The 19,566-nt window shown below is 37.3% G+C and overlaps 1 protein-coding gene across 2 annotated transcripts in view; it reads right to left on the reverse strand.

The window, feature by feature from the left end:
* Positions 1-2,344: 2,344 nt before the first annotated feature.
* Positions 2,345-19,566, reverse strand: part of LRRC6 (leucine rich repeat containing 6) — a 35,836-nt gene continuing 18,614 nt past the window's right edge. The window contains exons 11-12 of one of the 2 annotated variants that reach the window (XM_038129216.1): positions 13,368-13,453; positions 2,345-3,574 (exon numbers count right to left, since the gene is read on the reverse strand). In XM_038129216.1, the coding sequence (XP_037985144.1) occupies positions 3,388-3,574; positions 13,368-13,453 (273 nt within the window). In that variant the 3' untranslated portion in view covers positions 2,345-3,387. The remainder of the gene's footprint in view (positions 3,575-13,367; positions 13,454-19,566) is intronic. The other variant, XM_038129217.1, reaches the window with a different exon arrangement.

The following is a 19,566-nucleotide window of genomic DNA, read 5'->3' on the forward strand; positions in this document are numbered from 1 at the left end:
TTTGAACCAAGTTTGCTCTTTTATTGCACATTGTTCTGCACTACAACTGTAATTGGAAGAGCAGGATAGCTTTACCCTGTCATAGTGTAACAGATTCCCTACTCCTTTTGCTTTTTTTGACCAAGATGAATCAATTTAGTGCTGGAGGGAACTGGACACTTTCTGTGTGTACATCAACAAAACTCTCATTTTGACAGCAAATCTAAAACTTACATCCCATCCCAATTTTGGAGCAAGAGGAAGATTTTGTGGCAAATCCAAGAGCATTCCTGAAGTGTTACACATCTTTCATCTGAGTACTGCTAGAATTTGTCATTAACCCCATCCATCTCCTGTCCACTGGATGATGAGTAAATCCATCAACTGCATGCTGCTAAAATTCCTCCAGTCATCTAGTTAGAGGTGAAATATCACAACACACACTCAGTGCTTTCTGAAATTTTAATCTACTTAACCCAATTACATAGTAAGAGATAATGCTGTATGTACAACTGCTGAGTCTGCAGTGGCAGAATGCAGCAAGTGGCAAACCAAAAAGCAGCACTGTTTTGTCTCCTATAAGTAGGATAATTGTGCTACAGATGCACAGTGGCTTTGATCAGCTGCCATGTCCTTTACTGGGGGGACAATGCTGGAGTTTCCTTCCTCAGTCTTCCTTTCTCTGCTGGGGGCTCTATCTTTCATTCCTTTTTTATCTTTTAATTTTCACTATACAGGGGATATTTTATCTGTGTTGGCTGCATGTCCTTTGTCCTCTTTTGTCTTCTTCTCTCAAAATTGCATTGCAGTAATCAGAAATTTTGTAAGCTGTGTTTACGCTCTTGTGATGTCATCTTGTGCTCGTGCACTTTGTCCCTCTGTGATCAACTTCTGCTTGTGTTCTCCAAGGCCCATACCTGATTGAGAGGTTTATTGAAGCTGATTCTCAGGCTGGATCCCAAGATTATGTTACCAAATGAAACAACTCTTTCTTCAGTAGTTCCAAGAATGTTTTGGTACCTGCTATTAATTTTCCTATGAGGTGTAATTGTAGCTCAATAATTTTTTTATTTTTCCTCCCAAAAACCAGAGAAAAATCTATTCACAATGAAACCAGATGGAAAAAGAGAACTGAGTTGGAATGGGGAAAGATACAATCATATTTTCCTTTGTTTTGACATTAGAGATTAATTTTTATAGCTCTCTTTATGAAAAAACAAAATAACCATACCTGACCAGGCTGCATGGATATCTCTGTTTTCCACAATTGTCTAAAACTCTTGACACACTCACCCATATTGGCTGAAGGTTTTAGAAATAAGCAATGAAGAAAAAGAGGAAATCCTGTAAAAGGTTCACTTCTTAGAAACGCCAGGAAATCCTCACAGCAATCAATGAAATTACAGGAAATCAAAAAATTTTTGGATCGGCTGCCAAAATTTACTGGTTTTTATCTTCAAAAAAGTGGTGGAGCTTTTCTCTTCATCTATCCCAAGGTCAGTAAAATTCATCCTTCTGAAACAAAAAGAAGTAGGGTTGAAAGGAATAAAAACATAAATTGTCCATCTGATTGCTAAAAATTACTTTATCTGTTGCCTATTTTCCCATTTGGGCTGCACTGTTTCATGAAACAGCACCAACTTTTAGGACTCCCAGGCTCTCCCTGGGCTGCAAAGGGGGTCTCTGGGGCCACCAGGGGGGGACCTCTTCTCTGAGCCTGCAGCCCCTCCTGCCCTCCCCTTCCTCCAGCTCCCCTTGGGGTCCCTTCTCAGCTCCTCCTCCTGTACTGTTGTCACCTTTGGCCCTTGATGGAACTTGTTTGTCCCCAAGATCCTGCAGCTCCACTGCCACCCCCAGGACAGGGGCACCCTGTGCCATCTCAAATACAGAACCTTGATGTGCAATCTAGAAAATGATCCATGCTCATCCTCCGGGCATATTACTACTCAGTGAGATCAAGAAATAAAATTTAATATGTCTTTTCCATAGTTAGCTGGCATGGTTAAGCATTTCTAGTGAATTGAGACATATTGGAAAAGCAGTTGATGTTTTTATAGTCCATTAACCAGAGCAGAGCTGATTAAATAGATTCCAGGACTCAGAAGCTTGTATCATTGAAGAATGTATTCTGGAGCTGGAAAAATTGAGTCAGTGCAAAGGAAAAATCCAAGATGATATGATGGTCCATCAGATGATGCCCAAATTCAACTTTGGTTTATGTCTTTGAGATATATGAATTTCTTTTTCAGCTTTTAGTATATCCAGCATTAGTATGAAACTTCATTTTTTTTACCCTATATCCATTTCAAATTGCAACTGAAGAAAATGCATCGGTTCAAGCCATCAGCCTAAGTTGATGGATATTTTCTGCTTCTCTTCAGACCACTTTAAGACAGACTATTTATCTTTATCTTACATTAAACATCTGTGAAGAACTAGAAAACACTTTAGAGTGGCTAAAACTTCCCAGAATTCAATGGGAATATTTTCATTCAAACTGCTGAGGTTTTTGCACTATGTTTTTCACATTTAGGGACACAGCACTTTCAAAGGCTGTGTTATCAACGTGACTATGTGCTGAGGATACTGTGGGCGCTATCTGAACTTAAACAGTGTTCAGTTATAACTGCAACCTATTACTCTTCTATCTTAAGGAGGAAAACAAGTTTTAACCAGAAAATATTGTTTCATTCTTCCTGACCTTGCTTGCTCTTGACTAAAAGCAAAAGCTGATTTGAATCTAAAGCATTTTCTCTTCCAAATGAAGCCTTCCATTATAAACAATTACAAATGCATAAACAAGGTAATGTAGGTCACTCAACTTAGTTGTTTTTTTCTTGAAGTTTCTCTTTATTCTCTCCCAAAATCTTCAAGGAGTGGGATTGTTAGGAAAGCTCCAGAATCCAGGAGTTGTGCATTATGTTGGAGATTCAGTGATGAATGGTAGTTTATAGCAATCTCTTACTCCAACCATACCCTTTTCTTCTACTGTTATCTGTCATGAAAATGAAAACACTGAAGGAGTACACAGATTTTTCCTATCCTTAGTTTAATGAGAAAAATCCTAATTCTTGTTACAAGTACTTCCTTCCTTCCTTCCTTTTCTCTTTTTCTACAGTAATGTGTCATCTCCCAACCCAGACAGTAAATTGTTTTAAGAAATGACAATCTCTGATATAAGGCCCCTATTCTAATTTCAGAGATACTAAGTAAACAATCTAGAAAAAAGAATTAATAAAGCAATATACTAACAGAAAATGCAGCAGAAAACATCAGCATAAAAAAAGTTATTGATAGGAAATGTAATGATATTGCCAACTTCAGCTCTATTTTATTTTATTTACACATAGGGCCATGAATTCAACACAAGCATTCACATTAATTGTAGAGGGGATATTTCAGAATGTTTCAAATTAAGGGAGGAACATCTTCATTTTTTTCAAAATCCACACAGCACTTCTTAACCTCTGTAACCTTCTGTGGTTGGAGCTTTATAGGTCCCTGTCCAGTTCGTTCCTTTTCTTGGATTATCTTTGTCACATCAGGGAATGAATATTTACTGGGATCCACTTCCAACTTCTCAACTTGTCCACTCCTGAGACAAGAAGTAAATAAATGGGAAAAACATAATTTCAGTATCAAATCTAACAGAACTGTTTGAACTTATTAAGTGATTCTATGGTTCTATTTTGGGTGCCTGCCTATAAACACATGGTATGAGGGTTGTTACCGAGTCCAATTAAACCAGGGTTAAGAGTTCTAGTAACTTGAGAATTGATTGCTAAATAAAAACCCTAAGTGCAAACACATGAAAGCAATACAAAAACTCTAAAATTTTGTACAAAAGAATCCCTAGTCTCCAACTTCAAAAGCTAATTTTAGATAGCTGTAATTCCCTTTGTATCAGAACATGGTGACTGCTGGTATCACAGTACAAATCATTGGCTTTTGATGTAAGATTTCTTTTTTTAATCCAATTGCTTTTTATTCTTTTTTTTTTCTTGCTTTTAATTCTTTTTTTTCTGTTCCTTTTTACACAGTTCCTCCCCACTTACTGTCCATTAATTTCTAGGGGACAGGTCCATCTTTGGAAAACAAATACTTGCATTTATAGAGAAAATACAATTGTAGGAACTTATCTGCCTTCATCAGCTAATTTTTATCTTTTGGCAACATGAATCCTCACCATGTTTTTATTATGAAAAGAATTAAATTAAATTATAAGAAAATGCACAGTTTTAACACAATTTTCATATTCTACTGCTATTAAGGATACTCTTTCAGATGACACTTAGAAATGTGCACTGGCCACTCATTAAGGCAACCTATCCACATCACATGATAATTAAAGATGTGAAACATACTCTCTGTCTTGCAGCATTTAATCTCATTGTTTATTTCTAAGAGAGGAGCTCAATGATTAAATGGAAAAAATCTAACCTGCTTTCATGCAATTTGTAACTGTTTACATGAAAAAATGGCAAAATGGAAATGTAATTGTACAATTATGTTTAATTTCTTCAAATTACAACATGATTTGTACATCTTCATACTCCATTTTATACTGAGTCACTGCTCCCAGCTCAGCATTAGAAAAGACAGTGCCTCACCCTTCAGAGATGTGAGAAAACTGTTTACCCAGGAGATCAGAAAGGCTCCTTAGAAACAGAACAAACAAGAGGGAGGCAAAGTCACTGTGTGACAGAATGCATTTTATGGATGACAACACAAAAAATGAAAATTTCAACATAAAGCACAGTAAAGGATTTTAAACTGAAAATACCCAATCTTTAGTTGTTAAAACAAGGAGAGTTTTGCAGGGCAGCTTCCAGAGTCTGCCAGTGCTTCTCCCTCAAGGCTCTGGGAGATGTGAACAGGCATCCCAGCCCTCACTAGTGCAGGGTCTCTGTCCCACTGAAGGAGAGATGTAGAGGGGCTCATGGGAGGGCTCCTCCTCTGCTCCTGTGCCATGCTGAGGAAAGCAGGAGCTCCAGAAGAGGCAATCACCAGCATAACCACCTCTTTCAGCTCTGTGCCACTAAATTTTTCTTGTACTAAAAGAATAATTTGATTTTTTTTTTCTGAGCAGAAAACAGCTAGAGAAGCTAGCTGCTTTAATAACCTGCAAAAATCTTTTCCAAATAATGGCATAAGCAAAAATTACTCAGAGTAGAATTTTATGGGTAATTAAAACAAATACAAGAAAATTCTTATTTCTTTACTCTGAACATTCTTCAATTTATAAAGCTAGATTTTTTTTTCTGATATTGCACTATACTATTTAAAGAAACAAAAAAGTGTTAATTTGTGGCAACACTCCGAAAAATGTTCATCCCTCAAAAGTAAAGGGCATTTTAGTTTCCTGTGTAATTTACAAAATGTGCTGTGACCTGGAATCAGATCACAGCACATTTATCAGTAGCTGTTGGTGAGATCACAAAGAGAGCAGACCCTTAAACTAATCATTTACCACCAAGCTGAGGCACCTCAGAAAAGGCTAAAAAAGCATGAACATGAGAATAAATTAGACTCAGCTTGTGCCTCCATCACATGCTAGAAAAGAATTTCTTTAATTTGAAGTATTTCAATTAGCAGTGGTATCTCACATTTGTTCAACAGCTCTAAAATTGCACAAATTGTCATTCATGAAAGCACAATAATGAAGTTTGACTATTTTATTGCTTAGTAGCAGAATAAACTTCAGTACTCCAGAAATGAATTCACAGTGAGTGTCAGAAGTAACAATCCACATCAATAAGCTATGACAAGGTTATTGCATCAGCCATTCTCAGAATTGCAGAAGAGTACTGCATTCTCAAAATCTCGAAGTGTGTTAGCAACAGGCAACATGTAAGACTGAGAATCAAGCACAGTGAATTTTTCCAGAAAGGAGGTGGGTTTTTATGTACTGACATGAACACAATCAAACGTTCTATACTTGTTTAGTGAAGCTCCACAGTGCTATCCCAGCTACCACGATACAACAACTGGCTGACAGCAAGACACTGCTAGGCTGAAATCAGTGCAGCTACAACAAAGATCTACTGCTCTCATCATGCAATCTATGCAAAAGAGGTTGGGTATTGACAAGGTCAAAGATAACCACCTGAACATTTTTTGAAGAAAGAACATGTTTTTCCATGTAATTAACAGAATAAAAATCATCTTGTTGCTGAAGCTCTTCCATGAGCAATGGTAAAACAGCTGTTATGGAAAAAAAATATTCCTTGAAGGACCAGCTAGATTACATACCTAAAAATCTCAGTATTTTCAAACTATTTCAAGTTCAGGTCTAAAAATAGATGAAGTTCACAGTTTTTGGCACTGCTACCTGCTGCTGAGTGTTCTCTACCTAAAAAATTATGTTCAAACACTACAGCTCCACACAAAAAACAAATTAAATCCTTTATTTCCTCCTGACATTTTTTTCCGTTTGAAAGGCTATTTCTACCTCCCCACAGTTTGATTAGGCTTTTAAAGAATAAAATTAGAAGACTCCACAAAAAACCAAAGTTTTCCATAACTATAGCAGCCTGCTGAACAATCTGGTGGGTGACATATGGCATATCTGATAATTTGGTATTTCTTGATAATTTACACTTTATTTACACAGTCTTTAATCCCCATACTTGATATTTAAATGATTTGGCAGTTATATTTCCCTGAGTCAACTTCTGAATTTCAATAAAATTTAGATCGCTATAGATTTCTCATACCCTTGATCCAGAATATATGGTTATTGACATGTGACTGAAAGTTTCCTTTCTGGTATCAGGATATAAATATAAAGATATTTAGAAGTCACAACCAACTGCTTTGAAGAGGCACTTTTTCAAATCTTTTAACACTGTGAATGCACAAAAAATCATTATCATCCTAGACGAAGTACTAACAAATCCTTTTCTTGAATAAGAAAATAGAGTGATTCCAGTATATGGAATGACATCTTATTTGAGAGCTTAGAGAAAGACAATTCTTTATTTAGGTGTGTTAAAAACTGATGGTGAACATAGGACACTTGTCATACTCTGGTCTCAATTTTTGAAATTATAAGCTTAGAAAAAAATCTACTAGGTAATCTAAGCAAATAATTATAGGTTTTTAAGTACCTGGAAAATTAATTCATCTTTCATTGTGTAAGAGACCTTTTAAATCTCTGTATATGTGTGTAATCTGAAATGAAGCTGTAACTGGAGTCTTCAGCATCAGTGGGAAGACATGAATACTGCTAGAATCAAATGTATTTCTCAGGGACAAAACAACAGTGAGGAATAACTAACAAATAAGTGGTAAATGTTCTGATAAAGAAAAGGCTGATGATATCTAGGCCATTCTGTTCTAAAAGACAAATATATTTCATGAATAGGATTCATCAGACTGAGAATATATATATTACTAACGTCCATGTTTCTAAAAGTTAGACAGAAAATCATAGCCACTGTGACATTTTCAACTTCACTGTTCCATCCCTTCCCTTCTTTTGAATAATTACTTCAAAATACTAAATTTTAAACTGACCTTGTCTGGAAGCAAGAAATATGCTCCAATACCATCAATATGCAAATTGACTCTAAATTTCTGTATGTGGCTATAATATCATCTTATTTTCTCTCCTTTCATTGTTACATTTGTCAGCCAAACTTGAAACCCTTAAACATTTGGGAAACATATACTGAAAACACATTTTATTCTACAAAGCTTTTTCAAAGTTATGGAATGGTAGAAAGAAACTTTTAAGTCCCTCTCTGTCCTCAGACTTTTGTCCTTGTCCCATCTGCACAACCAAAGATAACTTTAGACTGCAGTGATCAGGAACTAATAGAAGTGTTCTCTTGAGAATGCTTTCTCCAGAAGGGCACGTTTCTGAAGCCTTCTCACCTTTATTATAGTTAAGGATTATAAGATGCCAGTGTGCAAATCAGTTTTCAAATCACTTCTGAGGAATCCCACCTTTTGTTCTCCTAATTAGTCAAATGATGGGATGCACCCCCTCTACTTTGATTAGCTCCAGGCCTCTATGAGAATGCAAATGACTCCATACTTCAAGATTAATTTGAGTAAAAAACACTTTTAACATGTTGCTTAGTCATATCTGACTGCAGTTTCTGGTTAAGAAGAACAGTTCCTATGATTCCTCCTTTCCTATATAATATTACTTGCATTATAGAAGTTCTCAATGTCTTCGTGACAGCTAATAAATTTCATTACCAGAAAATATTAATTCTGCAAACTATTCTGCTCTTAAGTTTTGTGATCTAATCCCAGGTATTTATCAAAGGCCTTACTTCTCAACAGAACTGATAACTGACTTGTCATTTGTGATCTTTGCACACATTTACTTATCTGTCATTCAGGCCACTCTTCAGATGCACTTGTCTTTCTTCACATTCAAATGTTTGTGCTTGGTTTAGACACTGAGAATTTGGGTTCTGAAAGATCACATATATCCTCTTGCAGCTGTTTCAGATCAGTTTGTCTGCAACACCATTCATTCAGTTTCTAACCTCATCTTACCTCCCCTTCCCAATACTGAGGAAATGACTCATTTTGTTCTACTGTATTTCTTTTTACAACACAGAGTTCTCTCCCTTCCAACTCATCACATCCCTCTGTGTAAGCTGTAGGAATTTAAGACTGGGAGAGATTTTCAGCCATTCTGTCTGTGGAAAGGCAGTATTCTGACACTTCACAAGGACTGCTTCAAGAATTCAAATTAGAACTTCTCACTCCCAAAGAAAGATTCTTACTCTTAGATCTACAATTTTTCCCCACAATTTTTTTCTTTGCCTCTCACCACTCAAATTAACCAAGCTAAATCAGGGTCATCCAGTAAAACAGAGCTTTGCAATATGTTTCACCTTCAGCAACACTTGGATCTCAAGTGAGATGGCTGTAGAGAATTTTTTTAATAAGCAGTCTTTTATTCTTTATTTGTTAATAAGCAAAGAAAAGCTCAACTAAAACCAAAGACTTTTCCCAGAAAAGTAAAGTAATGCTTGTTTATCAATGAAACTGCAAACCATAAAAAAAGTTCTGTTAATGAGTTTTATCATGACATGTTTACTAGAAAAAGATTTGAATTAAAATCCAATACAGTAATTAAAAACATTCAAGTTTTCTCAGTCTCAAGTTCAATGTAAATTACAGGTAAATTTATATATTTTATGTCTCTCACAATTACTGAAATTTGTTTGAAACTGGATAACCTGTTCAAAGGCATTTACGGGTTCACCAGCAGACAGAGGTGGACAATCCAGCACAATATTTTTCTTTTTTTTCTCCTTAAGAATCCAGATGAAAAAAAAAAAAAACCAAAAAAACTGAAACAAAACAAAAAGCTGCCAAAAGCCAAACATTATCCACTGCCATAAAGAACTGATTCCAGTAGAATGTAAGTTAGATTTCCAACCTAATATATTACATGGTATTCTCTAGAGCTTGTGCTGGCTTAGTCACCCAGTGCACTCCTGCATAGGTAAGAGGGGAAAAGACACTTAGGGCAGTAAGATTTGCAATGCCTGAAATACTAAGATAGGAATCACCTCTACCTTACATTCCTTATTTCACTATGAAAGGTGTGTCTAGATCAAAACTTGCTGATTAGTTTTTAATTCTGCAGAAGTTACCATGTCATTCCTTTGCCTCTTCAAATTAAGCCATTCTCTGGCTACATTTCTCAACCTCTCTGTATATAAAGATCTATCGTAATAAAAAAATAAAATGAAAGCAAAAAATGAAAGAAAAAAAGTTGTATTCCTATGAATACTTCATTACTGGAGGAACTCCAATGTGTGTATATTTACATTTGGAGACATTTTGTGTTTAATTTTTTTTCTTCTCCAACATGCTGAAGGAAGAATAGTCTAAAGCTGAAGGTATGAGACAAGGATTGTTGACTTTATGTAACTATTACTCCTAAGATTTCTACTACAACTTTAGAAAAGTCAGTTTCTACCTACCTCTGAATTTCCTCTACGCAGCTGTGGAGAACTCAACTTTGGTATCTGACAGCTGAACTGTGAGGCCAGTTCCAGTATGGAATGGCACACTCAGCTACTGCATTAATACAGGCTTTGTAAATATAATAGATCAGTGCATTATTTTTATATTAGTCTGAATATTATAGATCAGTATAATTCCTTCCACAGAAACTTGCCTCTTTGAAGGCTCCAAATACAGTTTTGTATACAGTCAGAAGAAATCTCTCATATGTGGCAGAAGTAATGACATTATCATCATGTAATCTAGCTAACAAGAGTTAAAGAGATTTAAAGCTCTGCATTACAGTTTGGCAGATTATATGTCTGACAGCATTTAGCTAAGACATCTGTAGCTGTCAAGTATAATCACTGTAATGAATGTTCTTCTGTAATCTAAGAGACAACTATTCAGCAAATTTTTAACATCTGGCTAGTCAGCGACTTTTCAGCTAAAGAGGTCAAAACATACTATTTTTAGAAAGAACTGTAATTCAAAGACTCTTTTCCTGCTTCTACTTTTGTGTTATATATTTCTGTAATATTTTAACCCTCAAAATCTGCAGGAAGCATATTATTAAAACTGCACAGAAATCAAACACAAATTTTTGGAGTTTCACTATGCCACAGAATATCTTTAGTTCATCAGCTGGCAGGAAAGGGCACCATTTCACATAATTACCTCCATGCTCCCATTATTATTTAAATGTTTACTATGCAGCCAAAACTAAAGACAGAGGGTTCTAAGGAAATACATTTTCCTAATCCACAAGTTGTTTCTTTAACTTTTTTTCTTGTAATGCATTTAAAGATTTAGCTGCATTTCTGTGGAAAAGCACTGTTCCTTTTGCAAAGAAGAGTCATAGAATAGACTCACAGAATGGGTTGGGTTTGAAGGGAAATTCACATGTCAACCAGTCCAACCCCTTGCAATGAGCAAGGCACATCCTCAAGTAAATCAGGCAGCTCAGAGTCCCATTCAACCTGACCTTGAATGTTTATAGGGACGGGGCACCCATCACCTCCCTGGGCAGCTGGTGCCAGTGTTTCACCACCCTCATAACACAATTCTTTCTTATATATTTCTTCTCTTTTACTTTAAAACAATTATGCCTTGAAATCTGTCCCCATCTTCTTTACAACATTCTTTTTAGTGTGAAAGGCTGCTAGAAGGTCTCCCTGAAGCCTTATCTTTTCAAGACCGAAGAACACAGGCTCTCTCAGTCTTTTCTCATACGAGAGGTGCTCCAGCCCTCTGATAATTTTTGTGGCCCTCCTCTGGACTGGCTCCAGCAGATCCATATTTTTCCTGTACTAAGGAACATAGAGCTGGATGCAGAACTCCAGGTGAGGTCTTGGTAGAGCAGAGCAGAGAGGGAGAATCCCCTCCCTCAACCTGGTGTCCATGCTGCTTTTGATGCCACCCAGGACATGGCTGGCTTTTTGGCCTGCTAAAGCACACTGCCTGTTCATGTCCAGTTTTCATTCACCAGTATCTTCAAGTTTTTCTCAGGGCTGCTTTTAATCCCTTCTGTGCTCAGCCTTTATTTATACCAGGGGCTGTCCTGGCCCATGTACACCACCTTGTGTTCGACCTTGTTCAATCCCATGACATTCACGCGAACTCACTTCTCAAGCTCGTCCATATCCCTTTGGATGGCATCGTTCTGGCATGTGAACTGCAGCACCCAGCTTGAAGTCACCCACAAACTTGCTGAGAGTGTGCCTGACATGGAAATGTACTGATCCCAGTATGGGATCAGTATGGGATCAGTATGGGTGTCCCCCTAAGGGACACCACTTGTCAGTGATCTCCATCCAGAGATTGAGTCATTGCCTACTCCCCTCTGGACACAACCATCCTACTAATTCCTGATCCACGGAACCGTCCATCCATCAAATCCATATCTTACCAAGTTAGAGAGAAGAATGTTGGGGAGTACCATGACCAAGGCCTTACAGAAGTCCAGACAGGTGACAGCTGTAGCTGTTCTCTTGTGCACTGATACAGTCATTTGATCACAGAAGGCCACTAGGTTGGCCTTGCCCTTGTTGGAGATGTGCTGGCTGTCCTGAATCACCCCTCTGTCCTCTGTGTGCCTCAACAAAGCTTCTAGAGGATCTGTTCCATGATTCCCAGGCAGAGTAGAAACCCCAAAGGTGAGGCTGATGGGTCACAAGTTCCTAGCATCCTTCTTTCTACTCTTTTTAAAAATGGGTGCAATATTTCCATTTTTTTCCCTGAAGTCATCAGGGACTTCACCTGATTTCCATGACTTTGCAAGCATAATGGAGACCAAGTATCCTCCACTTGACCTAGACCTTCTAAAAATATTTGAAATACTCTGTAATCAGAGTGATGCACTGTTGTAATGACTGCTGCTTCAGGAAAGGGTACAGTCCTTGGGGCTCACTGGTAACCTCAACAAATTCTTGCAGGTGCCCTCTCATCTTTTCATAAGGCAGATCATCAAGAAAAGAAGTTAATGACTGATTTTTCTTAGAAATAAGAAATTCAAAGTAGAATTAATTACAACTGACTCTTGCAGAACCATTTTGCCAGTGTCCTAAATATTGAGACCAAGAACAGCCACAATCCAAAATTCCATTTTTTACCAACTGCTTGTCCTTTTTAACAAGATTCAACACAATGAAATCAAACAAGGAAACAAGTGCAACACTTCAAATATAAATGGATAAACAGCTTAAGGGACTTTGCTGTTACAATATCTTATTCTGGTATGAATACCATTGGCTATAGCAAAAGGAAAAGACTAAAACATGTATCATGGTATTTGTACTTAGGCCAAGTGTCCATGAACCCCACTGTCTATCTACAGTAGCACTTGCTAAGGGTAAAAACAGAAAATAGTGCATCACTGATATTCACTTGCTTTGGGCAGTCATTAATTCCAAGATTTCAAGAGCTGGAGTTGACATCACATTTAATAGGATTAATCTGTGTTACAAAACCTTGCAGAATTGTTTTCCGAACCTATTTACAAGAGCAGTAGATTAACCTGTATAACAGTGAAAAAATACATTCATGAGAGATTCAAAAGAACTGCTTTCTAAAAGGTTTCCAGAGTTGGATTCCATAGCAAGGAGCTCAGCAGAGGCCATTCTCAGTAGGGGATTTTTAGTATATACCAGTTAACAAGCTGAATGAGCTGATGGAAAAAAACTGATAGGCAAAAAATAAGTGGATTTTTGGCTCTGCTATTGAAGGAGATCACTTTTTAATAAACAGCACCAGAAAGGTTATTAATCTAAAGCTTTTATACATACTTTTTCTGTACACTAATCAATATTTTCATATTTTCAACAATATCGTAAAAGAAGTACATATTCTGGCATGTGAGTAACATACTGATAAAAATAAAACTGATGCTGAAGATAAAAAGGAATTACCTTCTTGTGTTTTTTTGCTGTGTATTGCAGTCAGAATGTTTAATTGAAGCAGAAACTTTTTGCTTAGCCAGGATTATTTCTTTAGCCTAAAATAAAAATAGACAAAACATAATTCTCATAAAAGTTGACACTTTTGCTTGCAAGCATTTAAATAATCTTTCAAAAATAGAAAATTGAGAGTGTCTGCATAAAATTTCTCTTGTGACATTTACTCTTTCTGTTACATTTTAACACTCTTCACTCAGCATGAAACACAGACATAAGGCAAGTTAAACCAAATTATCTGAATGGAAATATAGTCAAACATTTATAAAATGATACATAAAAGAGTACTTAAATACATGCATCTACCTGTGTTTAAATATATACCATCTTGTTTAGCACCATGTTAATAAAGCACATTACTGATTGCATTTTGGTTCTGGTGTCCAAGTACTTGTTCTTTTTTTTTTTTAAATCAGCTGCAGTCAGGACTTCTTCTCACTCAAATGACAAGTGACCACAAACTCCGTCAGCTCCTTTGCTAAAACAGAAACTTAGGTTCAAAATCCTGAGGAATTCCCCTTCTCAAAGAAAACATGTCCACCATGATTTTTCTGAAGATGTGCTATTGACAAAAGGGTATCTCATTGCAAAAGGAGATTGCAAAAGGATGTCTCTTTCCCTTCGTAACAGCATGGGAGAGGGATCCCTTAAGCATCTGAAAGGAGGATGAACAGGAACTATATCAAATAGTTCATCAAATAGTATCAATAGTTCATGTTATTAGTCCAGTTGATTTGAGAGCAGTCTGTTCCAGAAGCCTTGTGAACTTAGTTTCCACTCTGAAGCCCAAATTATATAAAGACAGAGTCTGTAGCTTCAGTCATCTGTTTCTGGGAATCAGTGTGAAGAGGCTGAACCCCTCTGGTTCTGTATATGCTCTGATGATAGAAAGCAAGCTTTGTTTCTTTCTACCTTCCCTTTTTTCAAGTGTTCTTTTTTTTAACAGAAATTCATTCTGCTGATCCCCTTGAGACATGTGCTTCTTACTTTGTCCTCAGAGCACACCATCAAGGATGGTGAAGAAATGTGCTGATTCTGCACTCCTAAGAAAATACATTCTTGACAAGAACTGACCTTGGAACTTAGGGAAGGGTTAGGATTTGCCTACTTTGGGCTCAGTAGTAAGATAATAGTGTGGAATTTGAAGCCTGTGGTATATAAGAAAATGGACTAAATTAATATAATGAAGCTTTCTGAAAGTTATTCTATGATACTAATATTTATAATACTAATACTATGATTTCTAATATTTACATTTTTGTGTACAGTTTTGGGCACCACAATATAAAAAAGACATGAATATATGAGAGAGCATCCAAAGGAGGCCATGAGGATGGTGAAGGGTCTGGAGGAGAGGCTGTATGAGGAGTGGCTGAGGTCACTTCGTCTCTTCAGCCTGGAGGAGATGGAGAGGAGGCTTCATTGAGGTCTTCAACATCCTCATGAGTGGAAGAGGACAGGCAGGCACTGATCATTTCTCTCAAGTGACCAGTGACAAGACCCAAGGGAATGCCTGGAGTTGTGTCAGAGGAGGTTTAGGTCGGATATTAGGAAAAGGTTCTTCACCCAGAGGGTGTTTGTTCAGGGGAGCAGGCTCCCCAGGAAAGTGGTCACAGCACCACACCTGAAAGAGTTCAAGAAGCACTTTGACAATGCTCTCAGGCACATGGTGTGATTCTTGGGGTGTCCTGTGCAGGGCCAAGAGTTGGATTTGATGATCCTGATGAGTTCTATCCAACCCAGCATATGCTATGATTCTATGATTAATTAGACAATGCACCCCTTTTAAGATCCTTATCAAAGGATTCTAGATAGAGATTTTTTTTTAAAAATCTGGAGTATATTTGAGAAAACAGAAGGACTATGCAAAAGCCATAATTTTATTAATATTTTCAGTCCATCTTTTTCCTACAATGGCTTTCTTATTCTACAATGAGAATTTCTCTGAGTAAAGAAATTTTCCTTGAAGCACATTTATGCTAAAGGATTATTAGATTTCTAGGGTTCCACAGCTGTGTCTCCACATGCCTTTGATGGTAATGAAATATTACTGCATTTACCATACCTAGATAAGTAAGAATTATATAAAGTAATTCTATCAAATAACACTGACATGCATAATACATACCATTCCTATTTTTAGATTAATTAAGGAATCTAACTCTCATTGATCTTTAAATTTCTAATCTCTTTTGAAATCCCAGGCAATAAAAAGCTGTCAGCATTCATTTGTGGCTGGTAATATAATAAAGAATTAATCAAAAGTCCAACTTTTACTCTCTGACTCACTAAACTAAGAAAAAGAAAGTTTTAAAACATAACAGAGAATGTCTCAGAACCCTAAATAAAACCTGCTTGTTAATAACACTGGGGTTTGATGCTTTTATGGAGGCAGTAATAAAAATGCTGGTGTAATCTGCTGATGACATTTTATGAAATCATTCATTTAATATGCCAATTTTAGTCAAATTCTATTACAGAATCTCCCAGTTTTTCATTTGCCTGCATCATCTGCAAAGATGATGCTGCCAGAGCATAGAGGTTCAAAATCTGAGAAGTTTCATGTCATAAATATTTTTCCCAGAACACAAGGCATGTACAACGCAGTCACTGTCCACACCTTACTCATGTAAAATCTCCATACAAAGGATTATTGCAGTATAAACACTCCACTTTAAAAGTGTCACTATATCATTTCACTGAACATTGTGTCCTTCCGTTTCTTTTGATGACCTTCCAAAAAATGTTGGTAAACACTGCCTTAGAAAGGCACCCATTCTGTGGTGATTTGTTGTGTGGTAAGTAATATGGTTAAAAATATGCTTCCAGAATTGAATGTGAAAATTATTACTTTCTTTTACTTCATGTGGAATTTACTATCTCCAACATCTGTGATGCGACAAGCTCATCAGAGAGGCAAGGAAAGAGGTTTTGTTTTTGTTTTTAAAGACTAGGGAACTATAAACAGGCTGGAAGATGAATGGTGAAAAGTTTATTAACCTGATCAGAAGCTCACTAAAACAAGTGAAAACCACTTAGAATTCACATAGATTTCTATTGTGCTACAGTGGAAATATATTTTTAGGATACTATTGCATTAAGCTTATTATAGGAGACTATTTTTAGATTAGTGGACAACATTTCAGTTATGTAAGGAATGTGCTAGGCCATTTATCTAGCTGCAAAAAAAATATTGTTTTGATACCTGTTTTTAGAAACAAAAGGATAAAAAACAGGGTAATATAGTCATTAAGCTTGTCTTGTCACTCTTACAGCCTGAAAGAAATGGAATGTATTCTGGTCTTCCTATTAACTTACTAAGAGGAATTCTCATTAAGTTCTTGATCCTGAACTAGTATTCTCAAGCACTGATAAAATCAGCCACAATATTCTGCAAGAAAAATATCTATTTGCCTTCTTGTTGTCAATCATTATTCATTTATCTTTCTTTCTATATTACATCCCATTAATTATAATGATAACATTTTTATGGTTCAAGATAATCTGAAGAGGATCTATGCCCCCAAAATTTAAACTGAGTGCTCTATTTTACTCCTAGGGGAAGAGAACAGATTCTGTGACTGTAAAAAGAACAGGGAACAATAGGTAGGTATCCTTTACATGCAACTGCAGAGAAGTAACAGAGATCCATCTTTGGTCAGCAAATCTATGAATCAGGATCACAGAATGCTGGAGATTGGCAAGGACCTGTGGAGGTCATCTAATCCAAGCCCCCTGGTCAAGCAGAGCCCACTAGAGCCAGTTGCCCAGGAGCACGGCCAGATGGCTTTAGAATATCTCCAGGGATGGAGGATTCACAACCTCCCTGGGTGACCTCTGCAGACACCTGGTCACCCTCACAGTCAGAGTTTCCTGGTCTTCAGAGGGAACTCCTGCATTTCAGTCTGTGCCCACTGTCTCTGGTGCTGTCACTGGGCACCACTGAAAAGAGCCTGGCTCTGACTCTTTGCACCCTTCCTTTAGGTACTTCTGTGTAGTGATAAGATCCCCTTGAGCCTTCTCTCCCTTCAGGCTGGACAGTCCCAGCTCTCTCAGCCTTTCCTCACAGGAGAGGTGCTCCGGTTCTCCGATGATCTTTGGGACCCTTTGCTGGATTCTCTCCAGCAGGTCCATGCCTCTCTTGCACTGGGGAGCCCAGCACTGGATATAGCACTCCATGTATCTCTCACCAATGCTGAACAGAGGGGGAAGATGGCCTCCCTGCACCTGCCGGCCACACTCCTAACACTGCTCCGGACACAGCTGGTGTTCTTTGACAGAAGAGGGTATTGCTGACTCATGTTCAGCTACGTGGCAACCAAGACTCCCAGGTGCTTTTCTGCAAAGCTGCTTTCCAGAATACACTGACAACAAAGACAACATGCAGCATTCCGTTCATGCATCTCTCACTGTGTCCAAGCTACTCAAGAAGTTTTAACCAAACCAAGGCCAAGCTGAGAACATCTACCCACTTATTCTATCGTGCTTCTCTCTCCTCATGTTTTACAAATATCTGAGAATCATGTACTCTGAGATGAAGTATACTGCAGAGCCTCAGGCTAGGCAAAATGCGTAGGTGTAGCTAAAATATCAAGGTAGGTTAAATATAAAGTTAATAATGGAATAAAGGCAGTTCTCAATCACAATATGAAGAGAGAACATTCATTCTGCTGATTTAGGTATGATTTTATAGGTAGGCAGCAGAGTTAATATATATCCTGAAACACTTGGAAATATTTACTTTTTCTAAGGCATTGATCATCCACAAAGGGACTAGCAATATGTATGAGTAATAAAAGCAGGGTATGGGACAGAAAACTGCAAAGACAAGTAACTATTAAACAAAAAAAAAATCATGTACATTTGAAAATTACACTACCCAAAATGACAAATGTCAAGGCCTCATTTTCAAACAAATTTATGGAAACATAAATTCTCATTTGAGTGAATTTTGAACATTCAGAAAATATCTACCTTAACCAAGTAAGTAAGTAAGTACAATTTTCAGTATTCTTACAGCTTTTAGCAAAAATGCATGTTTGATGCTAGAGTGACAGTTTGTGATTCGAAGAGGGGCTGTCCTCACAGGGACAGACAGATGGTATGGGACTGGAGTGTAGAAGGGAACATAGAAGGTAATAACCACAAAAGTTAGAGCCAAAAGTTAGAGCTACTAGATGCATAGTCTTAGAATTAAATCAGAGCACAAAGAGAAAAAAATGACCCCATATAGCCAGTGAAGCTCTTTCAGCTAAATAGCCTCTTCCTTCAGAAGGAAATGCTGCATTTGATATACTCTGGTGGACTCACATATATCCCCTGCCCTTACACAACAGAGAAATTTCCTAAAGGCCAGAAGGGTAAGGCTAGAGCATCAAGAAATTGGTTTTGTACTGTAATTATCCTTGGGAAGGATTACTGTATTCCAAAAGCCAAAAGTGTAAGATGTCTTGCAGAGGCCTTAAAAACAACCCAACCCTCCCAAGGCAACAGTAGAAGATGCTGCAGTTGATTAACTTCTCCTTCAGCATCCAGAACCCCACTATATAATCCATTCTCATCTCTGGAACTCCACCTCCCTAGAACTTCCAGCTCCCTGTCTGCTCCAAGCAGTTTCAGTTGAAACACCACGTCGCCACAACCTTCTTGCTCTATGGTCACAGTAGTTTGTACAGCTGGTCAGGGGATTCTTTCCAGCCAGGCAGATCATAAAGGGAAAATGAATTAAGCAACTCTTTTTGCAAACACATGAGAAATGAGAGTAGTGCATCATCCCTTTATTTGAACAAATATGTAACCTTCATACATACGTGTGCCACACAAATTTTGATAAACTGATTTGTTCTTACTGTTTCACAAGTGGAAAAAGGAAGTAGGTATGTGTTTATTTTCATTATTTAAAAAAACCTATCTTCTTAGACATTTGCATAATACTGCATGTTTTGCATAGTGTCTTTTAGCACATAAAAAGCTGATCTTGTTTAAAGCAAAGGAAATACAAATTTCTATTAATACTGATTTTCATAACATTGCTTTAGAGGGATTTTAAATACTTAGGCTTGGCTCTGCAATTAAATTGTCTTTAGGAATGTTCCTTTTTTTGGAAAATATGCCCTGATGGGAAAGGCAAGACTGCATATCTTTAGCAAGCCAG

The sequence above is a fragment of the Motacilla alba genome, chromosome 2 (genome assembly GCF_015832195.1).
Source record: "Motacilla alba alba isolate MOTALB_02 chromosome 2, Motacilla_alba_V1.0_pri, whole genome shotgun sequence".
Classification (NCBI taxonomy): domain Eukaryota; kingdom Metazoa; phylum Chordata; class Aves; order Passeriformes; family Motacillidae; genus Motacilla; species Motacilla alba.